This window comes from Phocoena phocoena, chromosome 7 (assembly GCF_963924675.1).
Source record: "Phocoena phocoena chromosome 7, mPhoPho1.1, whole genome shotgun sequence".
Lineage (NCBI taxonomy): Eukaryota > Metazoa > Chordata > Mammalia > Artiodactyla > Phocoenidae > Phocoena > Phocoena phocoena.
In genome coordinates this window covers 111,926,352-111,945,159 of record NC_089225.1, presented here as the reverse complement: position 1 = coordinate 111,945,159, position 18,808 = coordinate 111,926,352, and the positions used below count along the sequence as shown (strand labels likewise).

At 48.7% G+C, this 18,808-nt stretch overlaps 1 protein-coding gene across 3 annotated transcripts in view; it reads left to right on the top strand.

The window, feature by feature from the left end:
- COL6A3 (collagen type VI alpha 3 chain) overlaps positions 1–18,808 on the top strand; it is a 68,737-nt gene that overhangs the window by 15,208 nt on the left and 34,721 nt on the right. For all 3 annotated transcript variants that reach the window (XM_065881017.1, XM_065881016.1, XM_065881015.1), the window contains 14 exons: positions 770–1,342; positions 2,815–3,423; positions 6,152–6,757; positions 8,121–8,735; positions 9,975–10,574; positions 11,217–11,554; positions 12,644–12,722; positions 13,724–13,869; positions 15,424–15,516; positions 16,028–16,081; positions 17,083–17,154; positions 18,291–18,317; positions 18,408–18,452; positions 18,572–18,625. In XM_065881017.1, the coding sequence (XP_065737089.1) occupies positions 770–1,342; positions 2,815–3,423; positions 6,152–6,757; positions 8,121–8,735; positions 9,975–10,574; positions 11,217–11,554; positions 12,644–12,722; positions 13,724–13,869; positions 15,424–15,516; positions 16,028–16,081; positions 17,083–17,154; positions 18,291–18,317; positions 18,408–18,452; positions 18,572–18,625 (3,911 nt within the window). The remainder of the gene's footprint in view (positions 1–769; positions 1,343–2,814; positions 3,424–6,151; positions 6,758–8,120; positions 8,736–9,974; positions 10,575–11,216; positions 11,555–12,643; positions 12,723–13,723; positions 13,870–15,423; positions 15,517–16,027; positions 16,082–17,082; positions 17,155–18,290; positions 18,318–18,407; positions 18,453–18,571; positions 18,626–18,808) is intronic.

Genomic DNA, 18,808 nt, shown 5'->3' with positions numbered 1-18,808 from the left:
GGAAAATGGTTTCCAAAGGAAGTCTGGATGATGATGATGACGCAGATTACTAGGGTGATGAGATACAGACTCTTAGATCTACCAGTCGCTGACATCACAGATGGGTAGCAAGATAGATCCCACTGAAACATAATCAAAATAGTTCTAAGAACCGTGTGTGCCGAAAATAATGTTCACATGACATGCCGTAGCCCCCTATGTCCGTGTTTTCTGTTGTCTGATCACAGCAGATTGGAAATCACTGACAGAGATCCTGACCCACAGACCGATAATGGACACTATTTTGGGTTCTAACCCATAAGCTCAAATTTAATGAAAAGAGGATCTAATTAGAGCATGTCTATGTGTCAGGTGGATAACCCATATCAGCCTTTGTCACTAGAGACAGATCAATTTTTAAGCAGAAGAACAACAGGACCATATTTTCAATAGTTCTGTTTATAACAATTTGAAAACACTGTCTGTTCTCCTAGAGTGGTTGCCACCTGATATAAGAACAGGACCCTCTGGGCTTTTCCTTGGCCTGCTTTGTTGAGGAAGCATGATGTTAGGTTGGGCAGACCGATCTAGTTGTCCTGATCCTGTGCATGGATGAGAGGGGGCATTTGAAAGACACCTGTTGTGGGTTTTCTCTTCCCTTGCTGGTGCAGTGATACCAGATGAATTTTGTGAACTCCCATTACCAAAAGCTGGTGGTTCTGGGCTGAGGTCAGTTTGGTGCTTGTTGTGTTCTTGTCCCTCACTGTGTCCTAACTCTCCTTCGTTGTAGAGAGCAAGCGAGACGTCCTGTTCCTCTTTGATGGCTCAGCCAATCTTGTGGGCCAGTTCCCTGCCGTCCGCGACTTCCTCTACAAGGTCATTGATGAGCTGGACGTGAAACCTGACAGGACCCGGATTGCGGTGGCTCAGTACAGTGACGATGTCAGGGTGGAGTCTCGTTTTGATGAGCACCAGAACAAGCCCGAGATCCTGAATCTCGTGAAGAGAATGAAGATCAAGACGGGCAAAGCCCTCAACCTGGGCTATGCCCTGGACTACGCGCAGAGGTACATCTTTGTGAAGTCCACTGGAAGCCGGGTCGAGGACGGAGTGCTTCAGTTCCTGGTGCTGCTGGTGGCAGGAAGGTCATCCGATCGTGTGGACGGGCCAGCTCTCAACCTGAAACAGAGCGGTGTGGTGCCCTTCATCCTCCAGGCCAAGAACGCAGACCCTGCCGAGTTGGAGCAGATGGTACCATCCCCTGCCTTTATCCTGGTTGCGGAGTCTCTTCCCAAGATTGGAGACCTTCAACCACAGATTGTAAACCTCTTAAAATCGGTGCAAAATGGGGCGCCAGCACCAGGTAAGGCATAGAACTTCTGGTTGCTTCTGCAGCCCAGTTGTCCCATGCTTGAGTCGATGGTAGGCGGCTGGCTCCTGGTCTCCGGGTAGAAGCCCTCCTTGGGTTTCCAAGAAAGATAGGTGATTTCTGCAGGAACAATGGAATATGGCTTTTCTTTCCCCGAGGTGACTCTCTAACTGCTCTCTAGGGCAAAACCGGAGAGTCAGGGTGATTATTTTTAAGGACATTATAAAATTTAGCTATATCAGTGGTTAAAAATAATCCTTTTCTTAAAAAAGAACACAGTTTTTACTATATATATAATAAAAGCCATATAACACGGTCACATTAGAGCTAACACAGTTTTCATCTTCATATATTTCCCCAATTTCTTATTTTAAGTGGGTATCACTGTGTCATAATTCATTCTCTGCATTCATGAAAACCATAAAGCATGAAGAGAGGCAGGCACATTCCCATTATAAACGCTGCATTAAAGTTTCTCGGTACTCATCTTCGTTACCATGACTTCATGCTCAACCGCTTTGCATTTGGTGATAAAACTGCAGCAAAAAGAGTAATTAATTTCACATATAATCCCTTTGATTGAAAATAGAACAGCTAGAGCTTCTCTACATTGACTGTTGAGCACGTTCGCTGTGGGTTTTGGGTTGTAACCTGGACATCTGGGTTACGTTTTCCCCCATTTATCCGCTGTGACTTGCAGTACATCATTTGAAACCCCTCATCTATAAAGTGCTAACGGTTGTGCAGACTCCGCCGACCATGTCTCTCTCCCTGCCCCCAACATTCCTTCTTGAGGACAACGTTGAAACTTAACAATACTGTTCAAACGTGGAAAAGTTCTAAAGTAAAAGGGCTATCTGTATGTATTGGTGCATCAGTTTCCTAATCCTGCTTTAATAAATTACGATAAATTTAGTGGCTTAAAGCAGAATGAATTTACTATCTTAAGTCTTAGCGGTCGGAAATCCAAAACCTGTTCTACTGGGCTAAGATCAAGGTGTCAGCATTGCTTTCCTTCTGCAGTTTCTGGCCGATTACCCACTTCCTTATCTTTTCCAGTGTCTAGGGGCTGCCTGCATCCTTGGTCCACGGCCCCCTCCTCCATCTTCAAAGCCAGCAGATCCATGGCCCCCTCCTCCATCTTCAAAGCCAGCAGATCTTCAAAGCAGATCTTCTCATATCTCTGGCCTCTTGTTTCCATCCTTACCTCTTCTCCCTCTAACTCTAATCCTCTTATCTCCCTTTTATAAGGACACGAGATTGATTACACTGGATCTACCTGGATAATCCAGGGCAATCTCCCCATGCCTCTAATCCTTAATTTAATCACACCTGCAGATTTTCTTCCATATAAATTCCAGGGATTAGGGGTTGGATATCTTAGGAGTTATTCGGTCCACCACAGATTGGTATGAAATTATCCCTATTGTGTCCCGTGTGAGCCACAGAGGCTGTCTTCCGTCTAGTTTCAGGTGAAAAGGATGTGGTGTTTCTGATCGACGGCTCCGACGGTGTCAGGAACGGCTTCCCGCTGTTGAAGGAGTTTGTCCAGAGAGTGGTGGAGAGCCTGGACGTGGGTGCGGACCGGGTGCGCGTAGCTGTGGTGCAGTACAGCGACCGGACCAGGCCCGAGTTCTACCTGAATTCCTACATGGACCAGCAGAGCATCGTCAGTGCTATCCGCGGGCTGACGCTGCTGGGCGGGCCAACCCCCAACACCGGGGCCGCCCTGGACTTCGTCCTGAGGAACATCCTGATTGGCTCCGCCGGGAGCCGCATAGCAGAAGGCATCCCCCAGCTCCTGGTCGTCCTCGCGGCCGGCAGGTCTGGGGATGATGTGAGAGGTCCCTCCGTGGTCCTGAAGAGGGGAGGAGCCGTGCCCATCGGCATCGGCATCGGGAACGCTGACATCACGGAGATGCAGACCATCTCCCTCATCCCGGACTTCGCAGTGGCCATTCCCACCTTCCGGCAGCTGGGGACCATCCAACAGGTCATCTCCGAAAGGGTGACCCAGCTCAGCCGCGAGGAGCTGAGCAGGTTGCGGGCGTCTGTGGTCCCTGTAACGAGCCCGGGTAAGGAGCGGATTCTTTGGCTCTTCATTCCTTGAAATATCTGGGGCTACTTGTTTGGACTGTGTGTTACAAAGTATTCTCAGTTTTGTTTCCTCAGCTGTAGGGAGTGAAAACCAGAGTTACGCGAAGAATCAGGAACCACGTGGGCTTGGTGCCAGAAATGGCTTGCGAAGATGCTAAGATTCATGTTTTTGGCCAAATTCAAGTCTCAAAGATGGGCGTAGGCTTGGCTTTCAGCCCAGACCCCTAATTCTGCATAAAGGCTCTGTATAACCAACTGAAAAGAGAGGCCATCTAATTGATAGTTCCAGTTCAATGCCGGGTCCAGACTTCCCCTGGTCGGTCCAGCTGGCCGTCTCCTGTGATCGAGGAGGGAGTTTAACCACAGGTGGCCTATCAGGCTAGAGCACAGTCTCTGAAACATTGTTATCTCCAGACCCAATGTGTCAAGATTGCTTTTTTTTTTTTTTACATCTTTATTGGAGCATAATTGCTTTACAATGGTGTGTTAGTTTCTGCTTTATAACAAAGTGAATCAGTTATACATATACATATGTTCCCGTATCTCTTCCCTCTTGCGTCTCCCTCCCTCCCACCCTCCCTATCCCACCCCTCTAGGTGGTCACAAAGCACCGAGCTGATCTCCCTGTGCTATGCGGCTTCTTCCCACTAGCTAGCTATTTTACGTTTGGTAGTGTATATATGTCCATGCCACTCTCTCACTTTGTCACAGCTTACCCTTCTCCCACCCCGTATCCTCAAGTCTATTCTCTCGTAGGTCTGTGTCTTTGCTTGGTGCAGAGAAGTAAGTGTCTTAACTGGCAGGAAGGCCACCTGGCTGTTATGACCTCGGCTTATTCTATCTCCTCCTTCCTGTTCCCCTTTCCTAGGCCTGATACAATGAACTGGAAAGTGGAGGGAACCTTACTTGCTCAGAAGGAAGGGGGCTCAGATAGACCCACCCTTCCCAAAATGCCCACAGAGCGCCTGCCCTCCCTGGACACTCGGGTGGGGAGGGCACAGCGGTGAACAGGCACATGCATCCTCACTCCCGTGTGGTTCACATTCTACAGAACCGTCCGCATCAAGGCTTGGGGAGCGGAAACTAGGAAGGGCTCGCGGGGAAGGGGGAGGGAAGAGTAAAAGCAAGTGAGAGGAAAGTCGACGTAGGACACAGTGCTGTTTGGGTGGGTGAGGGTGACTGGCACGGTGCTGCACAGAGGGATTGCTTCCCTCGCTGATGTCCATGCCGAGTGCGGCTCGCCCTGCAAGGCTTCCCTGGAATGTTCTAGAGGGCTTGCCATCAAATAAATTTGAGAAGGCAGTGGGATAAATGAAGTGAGGGTCTTTTTGGTTTTGGTTGGGCCCTAATTGATATGTGTTGTGTATCCCCAGTACAATAAGGGAACACAGCATTTCCCAACCTTGTTTGGCTGCAGCAGTCCTTTTTCTTTCTTTTTTTTTTTTTTTGTTTTTACTTTATACTGGAGTCGAGTTGATTTACAATGTTGTGTTAGCCTCAGGTGTACAGCAAAGTGATTCAGTTTTACATGCACATGTATCTATTATCTTAAAAATTCTTTTCCCATTTAGGTTATTATAGAATATTGAGTAGAGTTCCCTGTGCTCTACAGTAGGTCCTTGTTGGTTATCTATTTTAAATACAGTAGCATGTCTATGTCAATCCCAAACTCCCAATTTATCCCCTCCGCCATCTTTTTTTACGGTGCATTGGAGGTACTGGTACTCCCAAGAAGGCACTTCAGAAATGCTGTCATCGTGTGTGTGCACCTCACTTATACACAAAAGCCTATGTTTCTACAACAGTACGACTCCTGGTCTATCAGCTCTCCCGCTCTTCAAGATGACTGTTTTCTACCTTCTCCTTCTCCTGCTTCTTCTACACTTCTCCTCCCACAGCTTACTCTGAGCTGGTGATCTTGATTCCCATTTCACTGAGAAAATATAAGTCAATTGGAAAAGAACTTCCAGAAGCCTTACTGTCTGTCCCAGCATCAGTGTCCATGTCTTGGCTTCCTCCCGTTACTTGGATGAACTGTCCCTGCTTCCCTGGGCAGCCTCACCACTTCCCTACTCAAGGGTGTCACCTGCAACTCTCTTCCTCTCTCCTGCGTCATCAGTTCTCTGACGTACTGGGTGATTCCTTTCATGATACAAACGCAATGCCTTTTCTTTTCTCGTAAAAACTCTCCCTTGATGCCCTGCTCCCACCTGCAGCAGTGCTCCAGGCTCCTTTATAAAGTGTTGCTGTCTACAATTCTTCTCTGGACACACCCTAACCTGTTGTTTGCTCTCCCTGCTCCACAGAAGGTGCTCTGGTCAAGGCCCCTCCATCTGGCAAATCCCAGTAGTCAGTTGTCGGGCACTGTCCCACTTGACCTATGAGTGTCATCTGTCACAGGTTCGATCCCCTCCTTCCCAAAACCCCATCCCCACTCGGTCTAGACCTGGCTCCTGTGTGTCTAGGTTCTTCCTCCCGCTGACTTACTTTTCCTTGCCCTTTGCTGCTTCCTCCTCTTCCCTCTGACTTTTAATCACTGAAATGCCCAGGACTCTCTCCTGGGACTGGTATTCTAACTCAAATAGCCTGAATTAGGATACCTTACCAGTCAGGTGGCAATTCTCTGACAAATTGGGAGGCTGTTCATTAACACTAAGAATTTGGTGTCAGTGAAGCTGAAGCCCTATGATAACGTTTGATTCACAGGTGTCAGCGGCAAGAGGGATGTGGTCTTTCTCATCGATGGGTCCCAAAGCGCCGGCCCAGAGTTTCAGTACATCCGTACCCTCATCGAGAGGCTGGTTGACTACCTGGATGTGGGCTTCGACATGACCCGGGTGGCCGTCATCCAGTTCAGCGAGGACCCCAGGGTGGAGTTCCTGCTGAACGCCCACTCCAGCAAGGACGAGGTGCAGAACGCGGTGAGGCGGCTACGGCCCAAAGGCGGGAGGCAGATCAACATTGGGGCCGCCCTGGAGTACGTGTCAAAGAATATCTTCAAGAGGCCTCTGGGGAGCCGGATTGAAGAGGGTGTCCCTCAGTTCCTGGTCCTCATTTCTTCCGGGAAGTCTGATGATGAGGTAGATGAATCGGCAGTAGAGCTCAAGCAGTTTGGTGTGGCGCCACTTACAATCGCAAGGAACGCAGACCAGGAGCAGTTGGTGAAGATCTCTCTGAGCCCTGAATACGTGTTCTCAGTGAGCACCTTCCGGGAGTTGCCCAGCCTGGAGCAGAAACTGCTGACACCCATCACAACCCTAACCTCCGAGCAGATTCAGCAGCTCCTGGCCAGCACGCTCTACCCTCCTCCAGGTAAGATTGGGCGTTTCTTGTTCTTTGTTGTGTCTTTTCAAAAAAATATAAAAAATAACAGGCTCTAAGGCCATGGTGCTCACAAGTAAAATTAAAATAACGGGACACCTGAGATTGAACCGGCTGGGTCTATTGCTTGTGGCAGGGAGGAAGGACACACATGCTGGTGAGCCACAGGGCATCTCAGCGAGAGGGTGTTAGGAAGGACTTATGATAGGATTTGAACTCATCATAGATGATTTTGTGGAAGGCTTGAGGAAATGGGACTTTGCCCCGGATCGAATGCTGTCGAGAAGGAGTAATTTTATGATTGGATATCTTACCAAATCTCACAGCTAAAGCTGAAATTGATACAGAAGCAGTGGTCACGCCTATGATCCAGGATGGGGAGTGTCTGGTGATTTTTGTTTTCTTTTTGTCAGTGTTCCGATATGATCAGGGCATGGCTGTCTCTGATACTGATGTTCTGTGAAATCTTTTATGTGCCACTGGAGAATCCAAGTCCTGGCTGTGTAGGCCTGGCCAGCTTTTCTCTCTCTCAAGATAAATGGTTCAATTCCATGACCTGCTCAGCTTTTGCTGTGCTATGTTTCCACTATAAGTAGCCAGTGATTTATGAGGCAAATGTCGAATTTGTTGAGAGGCAAGGTATGAGCTATTTAATAAATGGCATCCAAGAAGTACCTAGAATTCTAATTAATAGGAAGCCATGGCTCATCTTTCCTAAGACTTTTGATTAATTTTATAGTTAAAAATGGATTCATGCAAAGAAAATAGGGGTATAATAGTGAAAATAAAAACTTTGCATAAATGCTAGAGATATGTGAGAAAAAGAAATACTATGAATCAAACACGAGGAATGATGGTGTGGCCTGCTGGAGCGAGCTGGGATTCTCCGGGCCGTCACTAGCTAAGTGGTGGCCTTGGATGAAGTGAGGGCCTTTGTCCTCAGCTATCTCTTTTCTTGCACAACAAAGATGTTGATGCTGGTGATCTCAATACCTTCTGGTAGTAACAATTCATGATTCATAGATTATGGTAACCCAGGATTCGTTTCTAAGTGCTGTTTATATTTTTGAAATGAGTTGTAACCCAGACACCAAAGCCAAATTAAAATTGAGTAAACTCAGAAAGAGAAAGTTTTGGAGAACTTAAAATATTTCAAGAAGCAGAAATTGTTTTGATGCAAAAGGCCCAATGTGTGATGATTGATTAAAAAAAGCCAAAGAGTTAAACACATACACATCGGCTTATAATTTTCATGTCAGTTGATATTTTGGTGCAACATGGAGCGAAGTTCAGAAACGAAACCACATGCGTGCCAGTCTTGTCCTGAGTTTTCTTTTTTCCTTTTCCTCCGCAGCCGTGGAGAGTGATGCTGCAGACATCGTCTTCCTAATCGACAGCTCTGACAGTGTGAGGCCGGACGGCGTTGCACACATTCGGGACTTTGTTAGCGGGATCGTGCGGAGACTTAACGTTGGTCCTAATAAAGTGAGAATTGGGGTCGTGCAGTTCAGCAATGATGTCTTCCCAGAGTTTTACCTGAAGACCTATAAATCCCAGGCCAGTGTGCTGGACGCCATACGTCGCCTGAGGTTCAAAGGGGGGTCTCCGCTGAACGCTGGCAAAGCCCTGGAATTCGTGGCAAGGAATTTCTTTGTCAAGTCTGCCGGGAGCCGGATAGAAGACGGGGTGCCCCAACACCTGGTTCTGTTTCTGGGTGGCAAATCCCAGGACGATGTTTCCAGGTATTCCCAGGTGATAAGCTCCTCGGGGATTGTGAGTTTAGGGATAGGAGACCGAAACATCGACAGAACGGAGCTGCAGACCATCACCAATGACTCCAGACTAGTCTTCACGGTTCGGGAGTTCAGAGAGCTCCCCAGCATAGAAGAAAGGGTCATGAACTCCTTTGGACCCTCCAAGGTCACCCCTGCACCTCCGGGAGTGGACATGCCCTCTCCCTCACGGCCAGGTATGAGCTGTGGTACCCGTGACTGCAGAGCGGGACACCAATTATTTTTTTTTTAATTGAAAAAAAGCAGTTAGCATTCATTTTAATAATTTTCTTCTCTCAGGGTTGTGGCTGCCATACAATTAGAAACTAAATGCGAGAAAAATAATTGAGTTGAAATTGTAGGAGGAATAGAAGGAAACGCATCTCAGAAAGCATATGGTCATTGATGCTTCCATGAGCTTCCACGAGGCTAATCATAGCCCCATTGAAAGGTTCTATAAAGGTGCATTGAGGGTTAGCCACAGACCCATTGGCTCTCAGAATAAAATGGCATCTTTGAAGTTGTTCAATCTACGCCCCTCTGAACATGATTGGAAGTCAGCCTCTCTCCTTGGTGGGGTCATGGTCCAGTCAACCCTCTTCCTTTGGACTGGTATCATCGGGAATTTAGAGCTGTCCGCCTATAGCTTTGACCTCATGCTCCTGGGTCTGACCTTTGGGGTTGCCAAGAGCAAAGTGAGTCCCTCCACCAACCCACGTCTTTCTTAGCTCCTACCCCAGGTGATAGCCCCTCAGACACCTGGAGCAAATGATTAGGGTTGGTTTTCCATGGGGCATCTGCACTCTGCTTAGCTCTTTCATGTCTTCCTTCTGTGCTGGTGGTGGAACATCTCACACTGCTCCGGATTCCCTTCTCTCTACTCCAGTCTTGATCCCTTGATTGGAGTCAGGGAATTATCTCCAAATGTCATTGAGTGTCACAGGCTCCAACAAAGCTCTCAGCATGCTGGCTGGTGATCCTCCAAAGGTGCACGGAGTCTGCTTCCCATTTTCCAATCTGTTTCTCCCAGCCCTCCCTTTCCCCGTCTCTAGCACACCTCCCCCAACTCCTTCCAGACACTATCATTTATTTTTGACCAGGAGGAAAGTGTGCAGTGGCATTTCCTAAAACCCCTGATATCACGGACTGTTGAATCCATGGCACAATCTCATTTTGCACGGGATAACTGGGACTCAGTTCCGCTGAGCTTTCATGTCTCCTTTCCTTTTGTTTAGGTGATTTATCATTTATCACCTAAACATGTTTTGAGGACTGTGAATTCAGGAACTCTAGAGTCATGGAACAGAGTCCAAGGTGTCCACTGTGAATGAATTACAGGAATGCCTTATTTTAATCATTTTACGTTTTGTGTTTTTGCTCTGGATATAGAAACCAGATTTATCCTTTTTTCTTTTTTTCATTGTAATCATCTTTAGAGAAAAAGAAAGCAGACATCGTGTTCCTGTTGGATGGTTCCATCAATTTCCGGAGGGACAGTTTCCAGGAAGTGCTCCGTTTTGTGTCTGAAATTGTGGACACGGTTTATGAAGGGGGAGACTCCATCCAAGTGGGGCTGGTCCAGTACAACTCTGACCCCACCGACGAATTCTTCCTGAAGGACTTTTCCACCAAGGAGCAGATTATTGATGCCATCAACAAGGTGGTCTACAAAGGGGGGAGGCACGCAAACACCAACGTGGGCCTGGAGCACCTGCGGCTGAATCACTTCATACCAGAGGCAGGCAGCCGCCTGGATCAGAGAGTCCCACAGATTGCCTTTGTGATCACCGGAGGAAGGTCAGTGGAGGATGCCCAGGAGGCGAGCCTGGCACTCACCCAGAGAGGCGTCAAAGTGTTCGCGGTGGGCGTGAGGAACATCGACTCAGAGGAGGTTGGGAAGATTGCGTCCAACAGTGCCACGGCGTTCCGAGTGGGGAGCGTCCAGGAGCTGTCGGAATTGAGCGAGCAGGTTTTGGAAACTCTGCATGACGCGATGCATGAAACCTTATGTCCTGGTGTGCCTGATGTTTCCAAAGGTAATGCCCTTTAGGTGCATATTTTCAACCATGTCCTGTCGATGTTGGTGAGTTACCTGTTTACCCAGATCCCCAGCACTGGCCTCTGGGCTCCTACAGCATCTGGTGTGTCAGGCATTGACTTATATCCACGTGGGTTGGGTCCTGGTTGTTACCTACCACTGTGATCGGATGTGGTGCCAGGATAGGAGTGGATGTCTGTCTTTTCTTGCTCTTACCAGATTTACTCCCCATCCCTTACTCTTTAATCCCCTAAATAATTCAGACTGATTGATGCCTGTTTCTGTTTGTAGGTTTATCAGATCAATTATTTGAGATCAGAGGGTTTGCGTTCTCAAGTGTGTTTAGTCTAAAGCACAAACTCGGGATGCACTTAGATAGACACTGACTGTATACGTTGCCAAAGTTGATTAATATCAGGAAAGCAGACGTACTGAATGGCCAACAATTTTGGCTCCGAAGAGTCAGTGTGAGTTCTCCCAGTGAGAGAGGCAGATCTAACTGCTTCTCAGAGCTCATACACAGAAGGCCCCATTTTGCACTTGAGCGTGGTGTCCTGGTCCACGCCCCGAGCTGTGCCTGTAGGTTGAACACATCTTGGCAGCTCGACTTTGAGCTCACGGCCTGCTTTTCCCTTTACAGTCTGTGACCTGGATGTGATTCTGGGCTTTGATGGTTCAAAAGATCAGAACATATTTGTGGCTCAGAGGGGCTTTGAGTCCAAGGTGGACACCATCCTGAATAGAGTCAGCCAAATGCAGAGAATCAGCTGCAGCGGCAGCCAGCTGCCCACAGTGCGGGTGTCCGTGGTGGCCAACACGCTCTCAGGCCCCGTGGAGGCCTTTGACTTTGCTGAGTACCAGCCAGAGCTGTTTGAGAAGTTCCAGAACATGCGCACCCAGCACCCCTACATCCTCACTGCGGACACGCTGAAGCTCTACCAGAACAAGTTCCGGCAGGCCTCACCAGACAGTGTGAAGGTGAGGATGGCCGCCTCGTTTCCGCTTCCTGTGTCATCTCTGGGTTTTACTGGGCAGGGGCAAACCTCAATGCCTGGAAACCCCCTCCCCAAACTGTTCTTCTATAGATGCTCTTCATGTTTGATGGGGTTGGTGATGCCTGTATGTAAGAGTCCTTTATTATCAACTGGGCTGAAATGGAATATCTTCTTCTAGTTTTACCAAAGCTCTAAAAAAAATCTTGGAAATCAGTAATTAAGCTTGAATGCATTGAATTTTTGAGTAATTCATGTTTACTCATAGTCCTGACCATTAAGTGCATTATGTTCTCTATTTGTATTTACTTTTATCTCTCTCTTTCTCTGTATTGGTTCATACACACACACACACACACACACACACACACACAATCAGTTTGCTAGGGCTGCCATAACAAAGTTCCACAGGTTGGGTGGCTTAAACAACAGGAATTTATTCTCTCACAGTCCTGGAGGCTGGAAGTCTGAGATCAGAGCGGCGTCAGGGTTGTTTTTCTGGAGGTCTCTCCACTTGGCTTGGAAACGGCGCCTTCTCCTTCTGTCGCCACGTGTTTTTCCCTCTGTGTGTGCCTGTGTCCTAATCGCCTCATCTTAGAAGGACACCAGTCGTATTGGATGAGGACCCACTCTAATGACCTCAGTTAACTTATTTGCCTCTTTAAAAGTCCTATTGCCAAACATGGTCACACTCTGAGGCACTGAGGGTTAGGACTTCAAAATATGAATTTTGGAGCACGGGCTACACAAACACACACGCACGCATGTACACGCCCACGCATACGCATGATTTCTAGAAACTACATCTCCTAAATAAGAGAATGAGATAAACTTTTTATTTCCATTGTTGATTGTGCTTTTTAATAAATCAAGTCCTACCCTATACCCATTTATTTTATACCTCATTTATTGCATAGTATCAAGGAACTATGAACATGGGGTGATGGTTTCTCAGCCTTGGCCCCCAGTTTCCTCTGCTGTAAAGTGGAGGCTTTGAACTGGCTAATCCTTCTCTCAAGGGTCTGTGATGTTTCTTTTACTTTTGGCTGGCGCTTGACGTATCTTTTATCTTCAGGTGGTCATTCATTTTACTGATGGGGTGGATGGAGATCTGGCTGATTTACAAAGAGCATCGGAGGAACTCCGACAAGAAGGTGGGTTCTGGGGCTTTCTATGGGAGAAGTAAACCTGGGTGAGGCAGGCGCACTGCTGGGCTAGAGAGAAACAACTCCACTAAGGGACCCTCTGGGAGAGCGGCTTCTCTTGGAGGACACCTCATCCCAGCATTTTGGTCCTCTGTCGCCTGCCTGGGGCTACAGGATGGGGCAGCAAGGATCCCATACTTACACAGACAGCTCTATTACCAAGTCCTGGCACAGACCCCATGGGGTCTCAGGCTCATTCCTGTGGTAGGACATCTAGAAAGCATGATGCTTTTGTAAAAGAACATGAAGTTTTGACTCATTTGGCTGTATTATATAAGCTAGGAATTAATTTTATAGCAAAAAATCTTGCTGTATTTTCCGTTTGCAGTTATCACAGCTCAAAAATACTCCAACGTTAAGAAAAGATACACTTTTCACATAAAATTTGGAAAGCATACTTCACAAATTTAAGGTGACTGGTTTGCAATGATACCTGTTATCAGATGTACTATTTGTTCATCTGCTTTGGAATTTGGTAGCACTTGCTATCAAAAAAGTGGATGTCAACACTAGAGGTTTAAGGAGAATTTGTTGAAGCAAATTTATCATAAGAATGTTGTATTTATTAGCTTGCTTTTCCAGAGCAATGGAGATGAGACTGCTATCATCTGACTTGGGAGATGTGGGATTTCAATTCTTCCCACAGCATACCTGTGTTACGTAAGACCAGAGCTTGAGAATTTATGTATGAATAAACTTCATGGTGGTGTTTCCTAGAGTTACATGAATCCATTTACTTACTGACAAATCAGAAACAATTGCTCGGAGGAGTCCAGAGTTCCAGTGTTTCAACTCTTCGGAGCAGCTAATCAGTGTGATTAAGCAAGTTTCAGTTAAAGGCCAAATTTTATACTGAAGTTTTCTTTAAAAAATAAAAGAGAGTCAGGAGGAAAAGTACTGAGGCTCTTGAATGCCTAGGTGAGGCTTCTTACGTGTACCTGTCCCCGCAGGCGTCCGAGCTCTGATATTGGTGGGCCTTGAACGTGTCGCCAACTTGGAGCAGCTGATGCAGCTGGAGTTTGGGCGAGGATTCACGTACAACCGGCCCCTGAGACTGAACTTGCTGGACCTAGACTATGAACTAGCGGAGCAACTTGTGAGTGTTTTATGTATCTACACACAAACTGGTTTAGATAGCACAATATTGGGCATCTCAGGATAACGCAGTCCGTTATCACCAGGCAAATGGAGGAGAGACCGCTGGGTGGGCAATTTAATTCACGTACTTTACTTGGGACCTACTTTGTTGCCATGACATGAGTCCTGGAAATGGAGCTATCTGAGAACTGGAAAGACAGCCACCCGGGCATGGGTGTCGAGGCAGCTGTCGCCTTAGAGTTTCCTCTGCTCCCTTTAAAGAGACTTCTTTTCGTTTATAAGATTGTTGAGAAGCCATAACATTGAGATTTGACCCTTCCCTCTGTAAACAGGAAACGGGGAAAACAAGAATATGCAGGAAACGAAAGACCATTTCTGGGTGGAAAGGGGCTTCCGTTGCCTTCTCTTCTAGTTTCCTTTGGAGCAAATGAGGGCTCCCCATAGGCTTCCTAATCCTCTTGGGTTCAGCCTCTCAGCAGGTGGGGTTAACGCCTGGGTTTGGGGGTGAGGCTGGGGGCTTTTGGGACATGAGGGTGCTGAGCATTCAACTCAGAGGTTCTTTGGAGGAGGCAGCGGTGCCCCGTGGGATGAGCTGACTCCCTCCCGTCCTCCGACCTTCTTCCCAGGGCTGCAATTCGGATTTTTTTATTGAGTGGAAGGAAGTTGAGTTAATTGACAAACCTAGGACATGGGAGAAAGTGCAAGCTCTAGGAAATTCACTGCAAGGGAAAGCATTGGCCATCATGAGTTTGGCAGGTAGAAATGTACTTTGGGTGTACGCTTTCCTGCATGAGGCCAGGGGCTGGGATGGGAGGGAATGTCCAGGGTGTCTGATGGGTGCTGGAGTCATTGGTGACTGGCGGTGCGGTGCTTGAGGCTCAGAGGCAGGGATCCCACCCCGCAGCTGCTCCCAGGCTTCCTCCAGGCTGGCGCCATGTTCCGTGACTCTGACCGGGGTTCTGGGGAAGGGCATATGGTCTCTGCTCTGAAACCACCTTCCATCCTGGCCATCTGCAATGGTTTGTTAGGTTTTGCTTTCTGGAGCTTAAAAATATGTAAGCTGGGCTTCCCTGGTGGCACAGTGGTTGAGAGTCCGCCTGCCGATGCAGGGGACGTGGGTCCGTGCCCCGATCCGGGAAGATCCCACATGCTGCGGAGCGGCTGGGCCCGTGAGCCGTGGCCACTGAGCCTGCGTGTCTGGAGCCTGTGCTCTGCGACGGGGGAGGCCACAGCAGTGAGAGGCCCGCGTACCGCAAAAAAAAAAAAAAAAAAAAGTAAGCTATACTTAACATCTGAAGCTTGAATATCTATGTTGGAAACTTCTAGAAATAAGGCCCAGCCTGAGCTGACATTGTGAATAAGATGCATTGTCTTTGGTGGTTCTTCAGAGTCCATTTGTGACACTGTATCGCCCACCCATGGCTAAGCCTTCAAGGGAGTGCCGTAGGAGGTGACTATCTCTTGCTGTGGACGCCGCAGTCCTCAGACGGCACATTTATGCCTTTTTTCTAGACATTTATTGAGATCTGAACTTCGTTTTCTGTCTTGGTAGGACAACATTGCCGAGAAAGCCTGCTGTGGGGTTCCCTGCAAATGCTCTGGACAAAGAGGAGACCGAGGGCCCATTGGCAGCATTGGGCCGAAGGTACGGTGGTTTTACCCTTTTCTTATGCCTGAGACTAGATTTCAGAGCCGTCATTACTTCGGCTGGGGAATTTCTCTGCTATGATGGTGGGGAGATGGAAAAGGGAGGAGAAGGAACTAGCTGTGCTGTAGGACAGATCTGAGGTGCAGACCTTGTCCCTGTGTCTGCTCCCTCCTCCCTTTCCACTGGGTTCTTTTATGCATTGGTTCTTCATTTTATAAAATTATGTTAAGACCAGTGGCATCATTGACTGGCAGCCTCACTAGGATGGCCAGCAGGGATGCTTCCCATTTGCCTCTAAGTTATAGGAAATGCACAGGATTTCTTGGTAGATCAAGAGCCTTAAAGATCCTGATAGAACAATTGCACTGAAATAATGAGTAGGAAACAGTCACGTTCCAGGGACACCGAAAGCACCGCTCTACCAAATGAAGGGGGGTGAAGAGATGCTTAAATAGGAAACAGAGAAAACCACAGCATTTAACCAAGGAAACGATTTACTTTCTCCTAGGGTATTCCTGGAGAAGATGGTTATCGAGGTTATCCTGGTGACGAGGGTGGACCTGTAAGTAAAGGTTGTTTTATTCCTTAAATCTTTACTCCCTCCTTGTTCTTTACATGTTGGGATTGAATTGTGGGGTTCCTCTTCTGTTCCGTTTCCAGTCTTTTCCACCAGAAAAAAATTACTTTCTAACTTTCTTAACAACTTGACTTAGATTTCTACACTACGGAGACCAGTCTGAGAATCTGAGGATGACAAGTGTGGGTAGGAAGTGCAGGTTTTTACGTGTTCCATCTCAGAGGGCGGGACTAAATGTCTCCTGAGACAGAGGACCACTGAGGATGGCAAACCCAGCATCTACCAAATTCAGACATCCAGGCAGAGATGAGAGGCCGCTGGAGCCGGGGTGCAGGGGAAACCCAGTCAGGATTGTCGCGGTGACGCCCTTTGAGGGCAGCCTCCCAGAGGGCGGTTGCCGGTATGGGTTATCAGTCACCAAGGGGTCCATTTGGGGGTGGGTAGAGCCTGAAGCAGGGCCTTCGGGAAGCAGAATCCTGCCCAGAAGTGGTTTGAGAACTTCTGAGACACTAGAACAAGGCCCAGCCCTGGGGTGGGGAGAGAGGGCCCCAGTGGGAGGAGTTGAAGCCCCCAGGGTCCCGTCAGGCAGTGCCAGGTGTCAGGGTTGAGCCTGGACCCCATAGAAGAGCTGGGAGCCCAGGACCATATGGAGAAGCAGCCAGCCCGAGGGTTCTCCACGGGCCCAGCCCCCACCCAGACCCAGCACCCTGAGGCCTGCTTATCCTCTGCCCACCAGGAGGCGCCCTCTGTGCTGCAGACACTCCCAGACCCCACTCCCTCCAGGGGAGGGAACTGCAGGTTCAAGGCCCTGTGCAGAGGTTGGCCTGCGGGGCCCGCAGACGGGGATGCTGGAGGCCTCGCCTGGCACATCAGCCCACCAGCCAGTGGACTGCTTCCTAATGCATGCCTTTCACAGGGCTCCCTATTCAGTGGAGACACGTGACATGAAGCTCCAACTCGCAAAATGCCTCTGTTTCTCCTGACAGGGTGAGCGCGGCCCGCCTGGTGTGAACGGCACTCAAGGTTTCCAGGGCTGCCCCGGGCAGAGGGGCATAAAGGTACAGTGACCCCCATGTGTGGGGAGGGGACCGTGGCACCGGGCCCCAGCGGGGAGAGGGCGGTCGGTGGCGCGTACAGGAGGGGGACACTTTCTCCAGTGCCTCCTGGGGAAGGAAGATGTCTGCCCCAGCTTCTCTGCTCAGCACTGGCAGCCAGTGGCCTCTCACAGAGGCAGCCCAGGGCCTGGCGGGTTCAGGAGCGCACACCGTGACGGGAAGGGAGCCTGAGGTTGGAGAAACAGTTTCGTATGGCAGTGTGAAGCAGTCAGGACACACTGATGAGGACAGACAGGATGTGGGCCAGGGCAGAGAGAAGGCCGGTGCCCCGCAGCTTCAGCCCCTGGACCTGGGAGGAGTGAGGGAAGTGGAGGGGGCCAGAGACAGAGGGAAAGGACTCATGTGCTGGAAGGTTCTGTGTGTGACATACTTGGAGTCAAGGGCTGATGAACTTTCTCCTCAATCTGCTGCCGTTTGAGAGACAGGCCACTGCAATGTTATAAAGGGGCCTCCTCGGAGCCCCTGTCCCGGGCCTTCACGGCCCAGCCCTCATGCCAGAGAGCCAACACTACCCAAGTGCTCAGGTCCAGGCAAGTTAGTTTTATGATCCCCTCATGACAGAGAGAGAGCTAGCCAAACAGACGAATCTCTAACACTGAATTTTCAGACACTGACTTTTCTTTAATATAAATTTATTTTATTTTTGGCTGCGTTGGGTTTCTGCTGCTGTGTACAGGCTTTTCTCTTGTTGTGGTTTGCGGGGCTACTCTTCGATGCGGTGCGCTGGCTTCTCACTGCGGTGGCTTCTCTCGTTGCAGAGCACGGGCTCTAGGCGCACATGCTTCAGTAGTTGCAGCACACGGGCTCAGTAGTTGTGGCTCGCAGGCTCTAGAGCTCAGGCTCAGTAGTTGTGGTACATGGGCTTAGTTGCTCCGCGGCACGTGGGATCTTCCTGGACCGGGGATAGAACCCATGTCCCCTGCATTGGCAGGCGGATTCTTAACCAGTGAGCCAGAGGGAAGCCCTAGACACTGACTTTTAAGTTGGGGATGGGGAGAGGGGAGCCCTTAGCCTATTCTAGCCTATTCTATTCAGCCTCCGGGAAGGAGCTAATGTTTCTTCTTTCCCTTCCCTTTTAGGGCTCTCGTGGATTCCCAGGAGAGAAGGTACTTAAGCTTGCTTTTCTTTTTATATTTAAAACTTTCCCAGTGTTTTGCCATATTTTATACTCACCTGTGTGTCTTGTCCCCTCACAGGGTGAATTAGGAGAAATTGGACTGGATGGTCTTGACGGTGAAGATGTAAGTGATTTTGGACTCTGAGTGCAAATTGCTTTTGGTCCTGAAGACTCCAGTGACTAACACCTCAGTCTGTGGTAGAAATTGTGCCAGGAATGACATTTTATCATTGTCTTTGGCAGGGAGACAAAGGATTGCCCGGTATTTCTGGAGAGAAAGGGAATGCAGGAAGAAGGGTAAGTATATTTCTGCATTGTTACTGTCATGGAAAAACTATGAACATTTCACTTAGGGATTATTTCTTTTACTTGTGTATGTTAAGACCGCTTCCTCCAGGCAGCCTTCCCTGACCTCCTCCTGGGGTGCATCCTTGGCATCTCCTATGTCCCTTGTCAGCTGTGACATATTTACATTATATT